Raw genomic sequence first — 17,273 nt, forward strand, 5'->3', positions numbered from 1 at the left:
CTACCGCTGCTCCTTTTAGCTGCAACTAGAATGGAATACATTTTTACTTTACATGATTGAGGTAGGTAGACCACTTTCCCCTAATAGGCCTGCCATGGTAGGACAAATCTAAATTTTAGACCTGGTGTTTTTTTGCCAGCTAAAAAACTCAGGGCTAAACTAAACATTCAATTTTTTTTCTTCTTTTTTTAAAATTTGAATGCAAGCAACCCCACACAATGCATGCACTTCAGTGGAATTATAATAGAGAAATTGCAGTTACTATAAACAAGCATGAAAAATATTCTAATTTTAATCCTGAAGACAACTACAAGACAAATAAACAAACTATTCACGGAAGGCATACTTACTCTTGAAATGCTGCTCCAGTAATCTAAACAGAGATAAGGATTGTTTGTTATTTCTTTAAGATTTTTTTTTTAATTCTTTTTAAACAAAATTTTGAGTAGCATAGTAACTTCTCAGTTAAATAATAATAGAAAAAAATATCAGAGCAGATAATGTGATCTACCAGGTAGAACACTTGGCTGAAAGGCTGATCGTTCAGGGTCTGCTCTCAATAGCACCTCCTGGCCTGCTGTGATTTCAGACAAATCGTGCACTTTTAAGTAGCAGCTGATCCGGCATGGCCACAGTCCTATTGAAGACTACTTTCAGGAACGATGATTACTCACGAGCCTCCACGTGGAAGTCCCCTCTCCCCGCCCCTTTCGTTACACAATTGTGTTTTCCTATTTTCCTCATCTACATGAACAATGAGGACATTACCTTTGCCTTTGATCACGAAACTCTGTGCTTGCTTACTTGAGCTCAGTGACCGCTGTCTGGTGGGTAACACACACCCTCAGACTGGTTTCTGAAGCAGACTCTCAAGTGGATAGTTATTAAAAACCCTAAACGTTTGCAAAATTGAATCTTCTACCCTATACACTGTTCTACAAACACGAGTAATTTTAAATGAGATTCCTGAAGTGCACGACTTCTGCAGGTCAGTGCCTGGGGTCATAGAGAGGAAGGTTGATAGTAACACTGCCAGCTATCTTCATCTCGGTCATCTCTAGAAATCTTAGGTGCTACTTTTTAAAAGAAAGATAAAACTAGCTTTTTTTTTTAGTGTGAGTCTTCAAAATGTAAGTTGTATCCAAAAAAGGCAGCTCTATTTTGTTTCTCTGGCCAATGCAGAGTAGGCTTAACTGTGGGCCCAACAATATTATATTTAAATTAATACCGAAGCTCATTACTCCAAAAGGAGCAGGAACTTACGCTAAATTTGCCAAAATACAGAGAATTAAATAGATTGAAGTTACTCCCCAAGAAGACATCTAGACATATATTCATGACTAAATCCCCAATCACCTCAGAAAGTCCCACCAAATCACTAGGAGTTGCACTACTGTTAAACCATTAAACCCATGAAATTATAGCTAAATTATAAACACAAGTATAATTACAAGCCTTTTCCCTTTTCTTCATGGGTTTCCTAAAGTTCTTAACCAAAACAATTCAGCATTGAGCAGTCTTCTCAAGGTCTTGCTCTTGCCGCAGTACTTGTTCATGAGAACGGTTTGTATTAGTTTATTAAACGAAGACATAAAGGTGAGACTGTGTCTACTTTACTCAGTATTTCACGGCCAGACACACGAGCAGGACAGGGACAGGCGAGCGATGCCAGCCTTCTCTGCCGGCAGACCACCACCGCAAAGCAGGCACCACGGCCACCGCGACCGATTTTGGATCGAGCACCCCGTGCGCTGCTCCGTGCTTCCTCCCCCTGACGGCCTGCTCTGCCCCTTCCTAAAGCCCACGGACGTTTCCGCCAGGTGAATCACCCACCCGCGGCAGCTCAAACCCGGCGGCCTCCCCGCCCTGCCAGATGGGGACAGGCAACCCGCGGCCTGCTGCGACAAGCCGCCGCGTCTGCCGTGCGGGCTCTCCCGCCCAGGCCCTGCCGGGCCCCCTCGCAGCACCCCCCGCCCCGACAAGGGGGACTTCGCCTGGGGGGCCCGGCGGCTGGTAGGGCAGTACCTGCCCGCGCCCCCCGCACGGGGACGCCCGTATCGGCCGAGGGGGCGGCCCTCCCGGGGACTGCCAGCAGAGGCGCGCCCTCGCCGCCCAGCCTTGTGTAACCGCCGCCGCGGGGCGGGAGGCGGGCCCCGGCGCGGCAGGCAGGCAGGCAGGCCGGCCGGCCGCCCTGCTCGGCCGGGCGTGGCCCGGCGGTGGCGGCGGGGCTGCCGGGAGCGGCGCGGAGCGGAGCGCCCCCCTGCCGCGCCGAGCGGTGCCGCGCCGCCCCTCAGCGGCGGGGAGGGCGGCTCCGCTCCGGTCGGCTCGGCTCGCCTTTGCCCGCGCCCAGCCCTGCGCGGGGGGAGCCGCCGACCGCCGCCGCCGCTCTGTCTTTGTGGCCGCGGCTGCCGCCTCACCGCCGTGGGGACGCCCGCTGCGCCGCGACTGCCGAGGAGGTCGCTGCTGCTGTGGCGTAGCCGGGAGAGGTTGGCGGGGAGGCGAGTCCCGGCGCAGCGGCAGCCATGGGACTGCAGCCCCTGGAGTTCAGCGACTGCTACCTGGACAGCCCCTGGTTCAGGGAGCGGGTGCGAGCCCACGAGGCCGAACTGGAGAAGACCAATAAGTTTATCAAGGAGTTGCTCAAGGATGGGAAAAATCTGATCGCCGCGACCAAAAGTGAGTGGAGGGGTGCGGGGGGAGACGCCGGGTCGCTGCGGGGGCGGCTCCCGGCGGCTCGGGGCCCGGCGCCGGGAGGTTTCGCCTGTGAGCCGGCGGCGCTTGGCTTTTGTTGCAGCGAGTCTTGCACCGGCTTTCTCCAGCCTCTCCCTTGGGTCCCCCAGCAGCCGCTGTGGGGACGCGGGTCCTCTCCAGCCCCTCGCCGTGGAGAGAGCATAAGGGGGAGCGGCGGCAGCGCCGGCAGCAGCGCTGGGTAACTCCGCTTCTTGCAACGCCCGTCGCATCTGCCCGGTCCCTTGGCCGGGCCTGGCTAGTGCGTTTGGCGGTGCCGAGCCCGAAGTGAGCTACTGCTGTGTTAAATCCGCCGAGGGGACTCGGTGTCGAGTTTTACCGGTGCGTTGCAAGCTGGGCGTCTGTGAATTGTGTATTTCAAAATAGCGATGTACGTGTATATGCATTTGTAGTCTGTGAAGAGGCTGCTGAAAACGCACCTTTGTAAAAATTTCAAGTATGTTCAAGAATTACCAGAGTTGCAGTTCTGCGGTGACTGCACCAGTTACCAGTTCTACGTCTTTGGCCTCTTAAAATGTGATGGCGTTTTTTAATTTTTCATTTTACTCGTTGAATATATATATATTTATACATGCATGGTTAGTTATGCTGTGATCTATGTGGGAATCATGTTATTTTCCTTGGATGACCGTGTTAATGCGTGTTCTTAATGTAGTGTTGTGGTAATACAATTTCTTCCATTTAACTTAAGACACAGTAGTGCAGTCCTCTAAATATCTAGTAGGGTGATTGACTATACCAATTAGTCAAAGAAAACACTAACGCAGCGTTCTGGCACTGTGTTCTCAAAAGTGTACTTCATCTTTGGTATCGTGGAGAACTTCTGAAGGCAGGGAATCAGGCTTTCAAGGTATTTCCCTTAAAGTAAACTGAGAGGGATTTGGCCAGTGGTTTGAGCAGCGTAGCTGCCTGGATGTGGTGAGGGTTTTAAAAACTGAGAAAACTCATTTTGTGCAAATAAAGAAACATTCTTTCTTGTTTTTGTCTCTGTTGGATGTGCCTGGGTAAAAAAAAGTAGAAAATGCCATATCAAATTTCACTTGTTTGTAACTCTTGTTCTTTGGCCAGTTAACATTCAGTTATTGCAAATTGCGTTCTTCGGGGATTATTTGAAACCTGTGACCTGAAGTGTCAGTATAAATCATCTTAACTTGGAGTGCAAAGTAAAAAAGTGTCGCTAAACTTGGATAAGAATGGTAGAGGGAAATCATTCCACTTTGCTTCTATTCCTCAAGCATCTAAACAGTGTTTTGGCAACTGCCCAAACCTTCAGTTTCTCATGTACAGTTACATACACAGAACTTAATTTGAAAGCGTGGAGCTGATGGTGGTGAGGAAAGCCCTAACTCGTACGAGCCTCCTATCCACAGCAGAATCCTGTGCTAACTTTGGCTTGGTGTGCAGCGCTCGGTGCGCTTAGCTGTGTGCAGTGGGAGCCAAGGGGGTCAGCGTGCCAAGCAGAGCCACCTGGCCTGAGAGTGTTTGAGAGTGTTTAGGGCTAGCCCATGCGAAATATTTAGAGAAGCTATCTGAGGTCCTGCCCAGTGTTCAGGTCTAAGCAGTTCCTTCCTTTCCGAGATGACAGTCAGAAATTTTCTTCTCGAGATTAAGTGCTGTACCTTATTCTAACAAACATCTGCGTTTCAGCATACTTGTTTGAGGAGTGGAAACACAGATTAGATCCTTCCTTACACATTTCAGGTTTGGTAGTTGTCCCTCTCCTTTAGAGTGCCCTGCATGACAGGTTTGAAGCCGAGTCGTCTTCCTCTGCCACTGGTGAAACAGTGCCACTGTTCAACAGACATTAAAAGACAAATTGAACCAGGAAAACACAAGGAGGAGTTAAAACCCATTAAACCCGCAGTGGTTAGGGTATTGGTCCTTCTTGTGTGTTCAGAAGAAAACACCGGCATCTAAATTCTTTGAGGAACCCGATTTGTTTGCTGTCAGGAAACCAAATGGGATTAATACTTGTTCCAAAAACCAAGCTCGAGAACTGGTCTAGATGCAGAGCTAGCTATTTACCTCTGTCAAAACTGCATTTTCTGCAGAAAGACTGGCTTGTCGCAATCTACAGAATGTGATAATAGAGCAGGGCGTTTTGAGAGCTTAGATGACTGTCTCTTAGACAGCAGTTGACTACAATTTTTGGAAAATTGTTTCAGTCTTTTGAACAATAAATGTCTTAAGAATAGCTAAAGTATTTCTCTCTTTCTAGAACCAGATAAATTACAAAATTTACATCTGTTTTAATTGATATGCGAACGTAATAAGCTTCTCTGAGTGAGCTATAAAATGTAATAGGTGCACTATTGTTCTTAAATTTGTGGGAAATGAAGTGACTGCACTAGAGACTGCCTGCATTTCCCTCCCTTAGTGCTTTCCTTATTTCACTTGTAAAGCAGCAGATTACAAGAAATGTTGTGAGGATTCTTTAGGTGTGAATAACTGATGTGATTGAATAGATCGCACTTCCTGCTTGACAGACAGCCTGGTAAATCACTGTGATGATGCCTGCACTGGGTTACATCTTGAGAGGTGGGAAACAGATGCTGCTACCACTCCCTCTAATCACAGGAGTCATCAGTGTCTTGCAGGACAAACCAGTAACCTGATGTGGATCCTCTCTTTGGCTCCTTTCCATTTGTCTCCTCAGTTGTGTGGGAGTGTATTTCCCACCTAAAACTCAGAAGAATTGATTTTGTTAGTATGGGACTAGACTGCTTTAAAAAAAACAACAAAAAAAAGACCATGACAAAAAAAAAGGATCTTTTGCATTCTTAAATTGTTGAGTTTCCAGTATGAAGCATACTTCAAGTGTATCTTCACACTTTTAAGTTTCAGTTGTTTCAAGAATCTGATAGAAAGATAAAGACCGACTCAAAGCCGTCTCGTTTCCTGTGTAGTGGTTTGAATCACTGAGTTGTCTAGTTCAAGCTAAATATTGGAAGGATGAATAAACAATAGGTGGCTCTTTCTTTTCTCATGACAGTTAAATATGTTTAAAAGGAGTACAGAAAGACAATTTTTTTCCCACTGTTAGTGATCAGTCAATACAGGCAGTATATACGTATGCCTTTTAAAATAGAAATGCAATATTTCTCAGGGCATTCCACTTCAGTTAAACAAGGGAGGATCAAAATAGTTTATAAATAACTTCTGGATGGAGTTAGTTGTTCTTCTGTTGAGAGAAACTGAATTTAAAGGTGCCTGATTGGAGAATCCTTATTCTGAAACATGAAAGGAACTTGAGAGGTTAGTTCTGAGCTCTTAAAATCTCTGAGGTGCAAATTGTTGGAAGCTAAATAGTACACTGGGTAAATACTACGTATTTGCTTCCGAGTTATTCCTATGTTGGTCCAACTCTTGCTCTCTTGATATGAGCGTGAGATTTGTTTGAGGTTTTTGAAGATGTTTTTTTGGAGGCAAGACGTTTCCGTAAATGTACAGCAGGAGCTGCCACTTTTTTTGAGACCTCTGGGTGGAGTAGGAAGAGCCAGCGTGAGCCAAGGTTTTGACCCTGGGGATCTCACAGGGGGTTTGTAAAGGATACTTGTGAGTGCGTGCTGACAGCTATTCCACATGCCTGAAAGTAGAGTCTTCCCATTCTTGGATTTAGGCTCAGATCAGAGCAGAATTCTGTTTGGGGCAGCTGCAGTGACTTTATAACCTGCTGATGAAGACAGAAGATCAAGAAGCTGGGAAAACAGAAAAGTTGAGTTCCTTAGGAGGCTTTCAAGGGGTGGTCGTATGCAGTGCCCATCTAAGGGAAGCCTAGACAAAGTTTTTTAGGGAAGGGTGCCCCACGTGGGCCTTTCGGCTAAAATGCATCATAGGGCCTTGCATCAAGTCAGGACCATCTGCTGCCATGTGGGCACTACAGTATTCAAATACTCTTATCACTTGTGCTAGAATGCAGAGCAGCCACCTTCCTCCACTTGCACCCTGAGAAACTTGCTACCCAGCAGCCCCATTGTGTGGTTTTCACTGGGGTAGGCCTGTCCCTTATTACATTGCTGTCTCTATTTCGGCTGAGAGCAGGGTGATTTCTCCTGTACTCTGAGGTTTTGGGTTGTGAGCTCAGTGCTGTGAGGTCTTGGCCATTGTTTTTGGTGCAGCAGAGGCGGAAAACAGACATCCTCACTACCCAGGTCTCTGCAGGCAGCTCAGTGTTCTCAGGCTTTTGGTGATTTTTTTTTTTATTGCTATTTTTGTTTTATGTTTTTTACAGAAGGGTTATTCCTTGCACTCCTCCAGGCAGAATACAGAACAAGAACCAAATTTCTTTTATCTATAGAAAGACTTTGCTGGAATATAAGGAGTTACTGATAATTGTTACTGAAGAATGCTGGTTTGCTTCAGGGAGTATTTTGGCATTTGTGAGAAAAAAAAAATAGTGAATTCTCTTTCGTTTCCTCTGAGGTGTTATTAGTCACTGGTCATTTACAAGTTTGCCATCAAGAAGTTAAGCAGACAGGAAATCTTGTTGGCAATGGGAATAAAGCCATTCCTAATCCCATCTCTGACCTAGTAGAATAGGCTGAGCCTTTCAGTTGACTGAAGAACCTAACCCAAGACCCAGTCTGATGTCTGAGTTGGCCAAACCCCTATTCCTTTTTCTTGGCCAGTTCTTTTAGCGTGTGGTGGTGGTTGATATCTCAGATACTGGTCTAGGTAGGCTTTTGGTCTGACCTGGGATGGATATTATTATGTAACCATAAAGACTGTTGTAATCCACATAACAACACATCATAAAAGCCACTCAGATCACTAGAGCCATGGTGCTTTTTTTCCTTAAGCAGTAATTGTCCATTTTTTAAAGCTTTCCTTAGTGTAATCTGCACTTATGAAACCACTTAGCTGAACATACAATGTGTGCCAGCTCTCAAAATCTTAGGAATTTTCAGCAGCAGAAATGTTGTTCTACTGACACTCCAGTACATGTCAAAGAAGTAAGGTAAAACAGTTAATATAGAACTTGTCAATAACTTCTAGAAAAGAAATGGACATTCACTAAAGATTTAGAAAGAATCCAAAGACCGAGTAAAAACTAATGTCATTCTTATTTAACAAGGTGGGGGGAGCGAGGAATACTGTAAGAGGGCCTCAGCTGAACTCGTGTGCAAAGTTTCCTAAATCAGCAGTGATTAGTTAGGACTCAGATTAATTCACCTTGAATTCAGTGAGAGCTGTGAATTAATAAATCTTTACGTTTAGCTTTTTAGAAAGCAGTTTTAGTTTTAAATTACTACCTCAAAAATGAGCTTAATTTCTGTTATGTTTAGGTGTGATAACAGTAAGCAAATAAATGCTCTAAGTGAACACTCTGAGATTTAAATTTGAAATATACTCTGTAGGGCACAGTTAGATAAAAATTACTGCTAGGGCAGCTCTAGATCCTGTATCGTAAAGGCTACTGAGCAGTATATACTTTTTAAAAAAAACCTTTCTATTGGAATTCAGCTCAATAATGGAAACATTAGAAAACTAAGGCAAACAGGTACTTTGGGGCCCATCTGATACAGCTTTCCCTTAAGAGAGAACTGCTTATAAAAACATAGTAGAATGTTGCTTTTCCCTTCCCTCCAAGATAATTGCCAGAGCTAGGGCCTAATTAACTAAGACAGTACTTTTTTTTCTGCTTGTAGATAAAGTTGCTTCTGTATAAGGATCAGGGAAGTGCTTTCTTTTAAGAAAATACTCTGCATAACATTGCGTTAGCTCCACCCAAAGTAAAGCATTCATTACTGTGTCAGTAGCTATAAAAAGTGTCAAGCTCATTCTGTGGAGGATGCCAGTTTGTCATCTTGAATCACGTCTTTTCAGCTTGGATTACTAACTAGCTCCATTACCTTCTTTGTCCTGTAGATGTTCCACTGTTCATTTTTTTTTTTCTGTATTAAAAGTAGAGCATTGTGCTAGTGAACTAGAAGATGGGATTTCAGAAAAATAAGAATTTTCATGAATTTACCTGGATTTTTTTCAGTGACAAGAGATGTGACTGTTGTTGAATGAAGTGATTCTGTCTTTTAATCGTTTTGGGGAAATATGTCATTTTTAAGCTTAGATACTGTGTAAGCGGGCAGTGGTTAGTGTCATTGTCAGTCTTCAGGACAAAACCAATAGAAATAAGTACAGTGGCTTGCAATTTTTAGAGAAGTTGTCTGGTAGATCATGTTGGTAAGTGTTTTCCTGATATTTTTCTTTTTTAATGACAAGCCTTTTAGAAACATAATATTGAATTTTATGGAATCTGAATCCGTCTTAAGGAGTTGGAAAAAAGGATGGATTTGCCCTACAGTCTGTAAAGTGCAATCACCTGCTTGCAATTAAATAAAGAAAAATAGACCCACTGCTCAGGCTGCATGCAGGTGTGTGCTGTTCCTAAAATTACCTTTTGCTTGCCAGCTCTTTATTGCAAAAATGTTGCAAATTTTAACAAGCAGAGCTTAGGACACCAATACCAGTTCTTAACTCAGTCTAAAATCAACTTCATGGTCTTTAGCGAGGCGGAACATCTCTTTCTGATCGGTACAGTTTTTTTTCTAAGGGGGCAGGGAAGGGAGACAACCTGCCCTGGAGCGCTATGGGGTTTTTTTCGTGATGTACAGCAAGGGGAGTAGCGCACAGGCCAGGTGCTCCGCCCTCACTTTGGACAGGGAGTGCTTGGAAACATGTTTTGGAATGGCATGGAAGAGCTGCATCCCCGTACTTCTCTCCAGCTGTTTTTTAACATTACATAATTAACGTATATAGTTTACATTGACTTTAGTGCTTTTGTTTTGCAATACCATCTTCAGTCACTACTGCAGCACTTAACATGTTAACTTAAAAAACAGAGGCTTGGCTGTTTGAGGGAGATAGTCCACAGTGTGTGAATCTTGGCAATATGCTTAATGTTTTGATAGGGTGGGTTGTGGCTTTTTGAGATAATTTTTATGACTTGCTTATGTTTGATGGGATTTCCTTTTGGGTCTAATGCCACTTTTCTGAGTTTCCAGACCAGATTTGCTGTTGTTCTATGACAGTTGTTCTTGAGATGTTACGACACGCTCAGTGTTTTGATCATCTTTTAAAAGTCTTCGTGTTTTTGAGTTGGCAAATTAAGACACTTCGAGCAGTTGAATGCTTTCCTGGAATATCTAGTTAGTGTAAAATACATGATCAAATGAGCTTGTGCACATATCGGCAGAATAGTTTAAGAAACTACTCCTTAGGGAATTTAACATCTCTCTCTGCTGGTGGTTGCTGCTACCCACTGTAGTTGTCAGTTTCAGTCAGCACCCAGAATCTGTCTTGTTGCTAAGTCAAACCCATCTTCTTTGCCAAGTTTAAACTAAGCCATCATATTTCGCCATGAGTTGAGGTAGGCACATGTGCTCCATCCCAGCAGCTCCTGTGGACGTTGTGCCCTCTGGGTGTGACTTTGATGGAAGAGAGGGCAGCTACAGTGGCTGCCATTTAAAATGCCCCATGTTGTATGTCTGATAGATGTATGCCTGCTATCCAAACTGCATGTTTAGGTATCTCACTGGGAGAGAAGATACTGGAAAGGGAATTCTGTGGCTGGGTTTATGCTATTCTCAAAATTCTTTTTCTAAGCAGACATTTTTGGCAATTTTTGGCAGACAACCTCATCGTCATGTTGTTGTTTTTCCATACCTACTTGCACCTATGGACGGATCTTCTTGCAGCCACCCTGTACTTTGTGAATGCCTTTTACTCCTTTTTGCTCTGTTTTTGTTTCCTTCCCTTGTTGTTCTTTTCCCTCCTGTGTGTTTGCTCATCTTTCAAGATAAAAATAGAGAGAAAACATCCAGGCCCTCGGAAGCAATGTGGCCATCGCAGGCCAAGGCCAAATCAGAAGTTCCTGTAAATCATTCATGCTGGGGTTGTCCTCTGTGGGAAAGGAGCAGCGAGAGGGAAAAATAATCTACAGAGATGGAAAATCACAGTGTTATTAAATGGATTGTGGTTTTACTACTGCCCACACCTTTGAATAAAGGTCCTGTTGTTACCTCTTCAGTTGAGAGGACTGGGCAGGTAAGAGTTATCAGCTCAGTAGGTAGGTCAGAGAGAACGCTTTGCCTCTCGATAGATCTGGTTGTTACAGCTTCCCTTAGTTCTCTCCAGCTTCTGTATGTACACCTGGCTGGCTGGGACTGCATGTCCTTGAAGAGGGAAAAAAATGGCAAGGAAAACTGAGTATCCAGGATGAAACTGAGCAGGACTGTGTATCGGACCTGGGCCTTGGAGGATGGTGTAGCGTGTGGTGTCCAGGAGTAGGTTCTCAGCCTCTTTGTTGCTGGTGAGTGTTTTTTAGCTTTGAAATTTGTCCATTTCCTCCATTAGGCTGATGCGTGTGGACTTAGAAGTGAGGAATGAATTAATGGTGAAGAATCTGGAGCTTGTGTTGCACTTGCAGCATTTCAGCCTTAAGAAAAATTAGACTATAAAGTATCAAATCTCAAAAGTTGGACTCTCTTCCCAAACAGAGGGAGAGCACCTTACTTTTGCTTGTTTGTCTTAATCTGTGATTTTGTCAGTCATTAGAAAGAGTTACATGCTTTGAAAAATATGAATAATATTTGAATGTAGGTATGATGGAACAAAAAAAAAACTGATAAGGAAACTTGTAGCAGACTTAAATGAAAATATGATTGCTTAGAAAATGCTTCTTCAAAAAAAATCCCACCATCTTGCAAACAAGTGGAGGGAGCATGCTGCCAGGTCACCAAAGACTTGAGAAAAACTTTTCGAAATACCATTTTGGCAGTGGGTCACTGTTCTTAGAAATCTGTCATGGGGCTGCGTTTGTTGCTTATGTGGATTAACAGACTGTGAACGCTGCATAGTTTCAGCCTTTGAAACACATCAGTGCCCTGAGAACAAAACAGTATAATTTACATTGTCAATACTTTTTTCTTGTTAAAATATCAGGTTGTATGCTCTCTCTGTCAAAAAGGCCTCGTCCAATTGACAAGCTCAGTTACAAGCCAAATGACTGTTTCTCCAAAGCTTTTGTCCGTTCAACTCTTCAGCCTCCGAGCTTTTCTGGAACAAAGCTGACTTTATTCCAGTCTGCTGTTAAACACTCTTGCTCTGTGGTAATATTAATGTACTTTTATTGTGCCTCATTTTCCTTTATGCTTTCAGTTGTTTTAAAATGCACAGTTTCAAATTTCTGTTGTGCCTCTTGCCTAACTGTTCCCCTTTTCCAGCGGATTCAGCACCTTTGCTAAAAGAAATAAAATTACCTGGATGTAGTGCATCCTTTGTTATTTCTTTTACTTCTAGAAGTAGAAAAATCTAATGCTAAAAAGAATCTGCAAACACTCCTCTGTCCCATGGCCATATTTTTTCTTTTTACAAAACACATCTGTGTGTCTACCAAGCACCATTAGTGCTCTTCCCATGGGATTCTGTAGGGTTGCACCTGAGGGGGAAGGCTGCTCTCCTTGAGGGGTAGGGAACTAGCTAGTCAAGCATGAAAATTTATTGTTGGCACCTATTTCTCTCCTCTTACTGCAGTCTTTTGCTATGTTTTATGGAGGAATGGGGTTAAGCTGCAGACATTCAGCTCAAGTTTTTGTGTAGTTAATATAATGAACTAAGGAAACGCCTGTGTTACACCCTTGAATCTCACGTGTAGGAACTTGGTTCTCTGTTCAGATGAACTTTGCTGAGGGCCTAGAGCAAAACCAAAGGAGATTTGAACCTAGATAAGACAGGATACTGTGGTTTAAGAAGAGCTGAAATGTGTTCTCTGTCTTGGAAAGACTCATCCATCTGTTGCAGAGCCCAAGCACTGGAGAACTGGTGGCCGTTATCTCCAGGTAGTGCTCAAGTAGTGTAACCTGCTCTGAGGCAATTGACAACTGGAAATGCCCTCCTGGAGGGTTGAGATCTAATGACTAGCAGCTTGGAAGACCCAGAAGAAGGGTTGTGTCTATATCTGGCCTAGTAATCATGATGATTGACCTAGTAGAAAATGATTTTTAATGTGTGTATTTAAGAAGGAGAAGTCCTTCAAGCTACTGTCTTAGATACAAATATTATTTTGAAAATGTAGCTTTGAGACTCAACAGAAATGATTCTTCGTGTTCACTTACCTGGAAATTTTATTTCCCTTCCTGCCTCCATTAATCACTTTCATATGTCTGTAATTGGAATGTATCTTAGGTATGAATTCCTCTGTTTTAGTTACAAAAATACCTTATGTTTTGGTGCAACATAATTTGTATATAGGGCTTTTTTTTTTTTTTTTTTTTTTAATTGCTGCTACAGGTTGCTGTCAGTCCTGAGGATCTTTCTGTAGTGGACATGGTTCATGTCTGCAAGGTTAGTGAAATTAGAGGGGTGAAATTTTCATCTTTTATACAACTAGCTTTTTATCTGGAGGCAAGCACAATACAGCTTACATTTCCCCTCCACATCCTGCCTGTATAGATCACTACTTACTCCTTTTGTAACTGATTTGAGTCTTGTGTAATATAACATGAAAAAAAAGAATGTGTAGTGATAGAGCTTTTTATTTGCACAGTTCTGACCAGACACTAAGCAGCAAACAAGTGAATTAAATTAATGGAATGATGACATGTCTTCATTCCTTCATCCCAAGCTTCTTCCCTTAAAGCCAAAAATGTTTTGTCTTTTCGTATACATGGGTAATTTTATGGTATGAACAAAAGAGCAAGCTGTGTCTGGAAAAGTGACTTTGGGAGCAGCTTTGGGCAAGCCCTTTGCCTTTTTATATATTTTTTTTCTGTCACTATTTAAGCTATTGCCTCAAACTTGGGGATGTTTATCTATAAAGCATTTCACAGATATTGAAATGTCATAGAGAAGTGTTGTATGTCAGTCCCTTCTGCATTATGCGAGACTGCACCCACTGCTCTTTTTCTGTAGTCATTATTTGAATTGAGCAGTAGTTCTAAACCTTTTTTATCCTCTTCAAGTAAATTAGCTTAATAAAGAATCTGATAGGAGAATGTGCTGTATTCTCCTACAGTCATGTTTTAGACATCACAGTATGGAGGGCATGGCAGTCTGAACTCAGAAAGCAGCTGTTCTGCCCTTGCCATGCAGATTATTCAAGTGGAAATTTAAGTCAACAGTTTGGCTTTTCTGAGGTTTATAGCATATCGTCACTCACTTTTTTATAGAAAGTATCCATATGTGAAGTAAAACTTAGGTATGCCAACCTTGTTATAGTGCTCCGTGGACATACTGAAATCCACTTCAGATTTGTAAAGTTACTGCAAAGCTTGCTTTGTTGAGAAGTTTTTTTTCCTTCTTGTACTTCTTTGTAGTTCTTTAATTTAAAGTGTTTACAAGGAATATGGCTTTGGTGCCTTCTTGAAAATTAGTTTGGCATTATTACTATCAATGCATTTTAAAGTAAAATTAGGAATTAAGATGTCAGTCAAGAAAAGTAGCAGTCGTCTTCTGGATGGAGCAAGCAACTGGACCACATTAGCAATTCATCTGATAGCTCCTCCCCTACACTTCTCTCTGGTACAGAGAAAAGTTTCTCTAAATGGAACTTGACAGTGTTTGTAAGCAGCATGTAACAGAAACAAACAAGCAAAGCCCCTCCTGAAACAAAAAAATCTCAGATGCCCCAAAAGCATTGAACAAAACCCAAACAAATCTATCAATATTTGTTTCAGTTTCAGTGCTTTTATAAATAAAGCTTTCTGTATATGCTTTCTGTTTCTGTTGTAATAGCTATGATTTGCTTGCATTTAGGACATTGAAGGCTTGTGAGCAGACAAAAGGGATCATATGCTTTTGATGTCTCAGGTTTGAAAGTAAATAATTGTGAAGATAATTTGTGCCTTTAAGCATAAAGAGAGTTAGTTATTGTCTGAATAAGGATGCCGTTCTTCATAGAAATTTTTTTCCTGAGGCCCTCTCCTTCAGTTTCTCTTTTAAATATGGAAAATTCCTATATTTTATTAGTTGTCAGGAGCTGGTCTCACATTTCATGAAGACATTGTTGAATGGCCTTATTGGAACGTTGCTTCCTGGACACTATTATTAGTGTAGTAGCTGAGAGAGATATGAGCAGCTGCTGAGTTTCATTCTGAGTGCCTGGGTGGGTGGGTTGGGGTAGCATTTCCTGAGTGACAAGCAGAGGCACTGGGGGATGCCAGGAAGGAATTTTGCTTGGAAAATAGTTGACATTAGCTCAGTGGTTTGTGCTTCTGTCTCCTCTCTCTGTCTCCCTTCTGAGAGGTCTTCGTAGTGTGACTTTTTAGATGATTCTTGCCGTAGCCTGCCAGAGATTGCTGCCTCCTCTACCTCATTTGATGTCTTTAGCTGTTTGTTCTGGTGAAAATTTATAGAGCAAACCTATGTGACTGTTCTAGCTTGAATATTAAAGAGGAGCAGGAAAGGACCAATAGCATGCATTTTAGCACATAGCTAGCATGGAGGCATGCTCAGGGTTCCTAAGAAAGTTTGGGATAGAGCTACTAGGACAGAGTAAAGGCTGAATCAAGTCCTCTGTGAAGTATATACCCCTAATCCCTTGCTAGGCTTTGGAAAAGGTATGGTTTAGATTTTTAAAATTTTTTCCTTTGCTTCAATGCATCTGCCATTGCTCTTTCCTACTCAGTTGTAATGTATTGAGTAGGAGTAATTTACTCAAAGGGCAAGAACAGAATGAATGCTGTCTGGTGATGGCATTGCCGCAAGCCACTGATGTTGCAGAGGAGAGGGTTCCCTGCTGGCAAATTAATGGCAAAATCAATAGGAATGTTGTTCGTAGGCTTTTTTTATTCTTTTTCTTTCCCCGGAGTAAACTGCCATGTCTGCTAGTTGCATCCCTCCCTTACAAAACCTCCAGCATTGCCAATGTCAGTTGAGTTTTTACTCACAGGAGAACAATTAGGTGGGAAAAAACAGGGCTTTTATAGCTCTAAAAAATAGCAGACGGACTACATTGATGTCAGTAATCAGTAACGTCAGACAGCATGTCAGTCCTCTTCTGAGGAGGGGTGTGGTGGGGTTTCTTGCTTGCTTGTTTTTCGAAGTTACTTGCTTATTCACGGTTCCTTTGCTTCCAGAGAGGGACCCATTATAATGCTCTCTAGTGCAATTTCCTTCAGCCTTTTCAGCTGAAGGATTCTCTCACCTTTTCTAGGACCCCCCCCCCCCCCAACCATATTATTTTGTACAACATTGCAATATTACTGTGATAGCTTTCATCAATAAATGATTATTGAGTGAATTTATGCATTTGTTTTCCTTTTCTGCCTGTGTTTTTTGTGTGCTTAAACCTGTTGGGTTTGGTTTATGGGAGACGCTTCACAAATTGTCTTTTGATGCTTTCTGGACTTTTGATGCTTTCTGAATCAAAGCCCACAGGAGTATTTTAGTGGTGCGTGGAGTATGGGGAGCTGAGAATTCCTTGGAGTCAGTAAACAGTTTAATTAATTTTGGTTTGTTTTCTTAAGTTATGATGATGTTTGTGAGCTGGTTTAATGTTTTTTTAGAATGGTTTTGATTCCAGTAAGATACGCACTGACCATTGTAAGTGGGTAATGAATGTGATGGGTAGAATTGAGAGTTGTTGCTCTGCGTCTAAGTAAAATGAAGCATGTCTGTCTAGCAATGACTAATCCTTCTGCATGCTGTTAGTGATACGAAATAATTAAGGAATTCCCCTTCTACCTGAGTTCCTGCTTTGCCTTATAATCGTGCAGTGAACAGCTTGGTGTGGTAGGGATTCTTGATAGCGAGTAGTTCCTTGTTTAGGGTTGCCACTAGAAAAACCCAGTAGAAGGAGCTATCATCAGGAAAATTAGAGGTGAGTTTGCTTACTTATGATCAGCCAAGTCACAATCCATTCTAAATTCTTGGTAATGGTTTCCGGTGTTCTATTTGTAGCATTGTTTTTTTTTTTTTCTGTGATGTAAAGTATGTACACTTTAAAATGCATAAATACAAGATTAGTCTTCAAAATAAACAAACAAACCTCTTAACCTATATAGCACTTAAAAAAAAAAAAAAATCCGAAGTGCGCAAAGCATTTTAGATGCTAGCCTTTCAACATCCTGTGGAGTAGGTTGGGCTGCTAGTTCTGTTTACAGATGGGTGAAGTGAGAGACCAAGTGATTAGATAAGATTGCACATCAAGTCTTTATTGGAGATGGAGTTAGTAATTAGGAGGCCCTGACATTTAACCTTATTACCCGTGCATTAGAATATTCTGTTTTGTAAAACAGCTTGCGGATGTTGGGAATGTATTGTGAATTGTCTGACAGTTTCAGGCTACCCATTCAATTTCCTAAGCAGTGATCAGAACTGTTTTGGTGTAGGAGCTTGCAGATTTGAAGATGATGTGTTGGATTTTAAATGCTCAGTTTTAGCACGCAGTCATGTTAAATGTTCCAGCAAGGTGGTGACTGCATTGGTTTGATTCTTTGTACTTTCTGGAAAGTGAAGGACCTGGGACTGTGCTTCTCTGGTGCCCTGTTAGAATCGGGAACGTGTGGTCTTCTGCTGGCTGGAAATGT

At 42.4% G+C, this 17,273-nt stretch overlaps 1 protein-coding gene across 1 annotated transcript in view; it reads left to right on the forward strand.

Moving 5' to 3' along the window:
• Window positions 1-2,291: 2,291 nt before the first annotated feature.
• ARHGAP10 (Rho GTPase activating protein 10) overlaps window positions 2,292-17,273 on the forward strand; it is a 153,988-nt gene continuing 139,006 nt past the window's right edge. The window contains exon 1 of the mRNA XM_052772153.1: window positions 2,292-2,676. Within this exon, the coding sequence (XP_052628113.1) occupies window positions 2,523-2,676 (154 nt within the window). The 5' untranslated portion in view covers window positions 2,292-2,522. The remainder of the gene's footprint in view (window positions 2,677-17,273) is intronic.

This window comes from Harpia harpyja, chromosome 2 (assembly GCF_026419915.1).
Source record: "Harpia harpyja isolate bHarHar1 chromosome 2, bHarHar1 primary haplotype, whole genome shotgun sequence".
NCBI classification, from domain to species: domain Eukaryota; kingdom Metazoa; phylum Chordata; class Aves; order Accipitriformes; family Accipitridae; genus Harpia; species Harpia harpyja.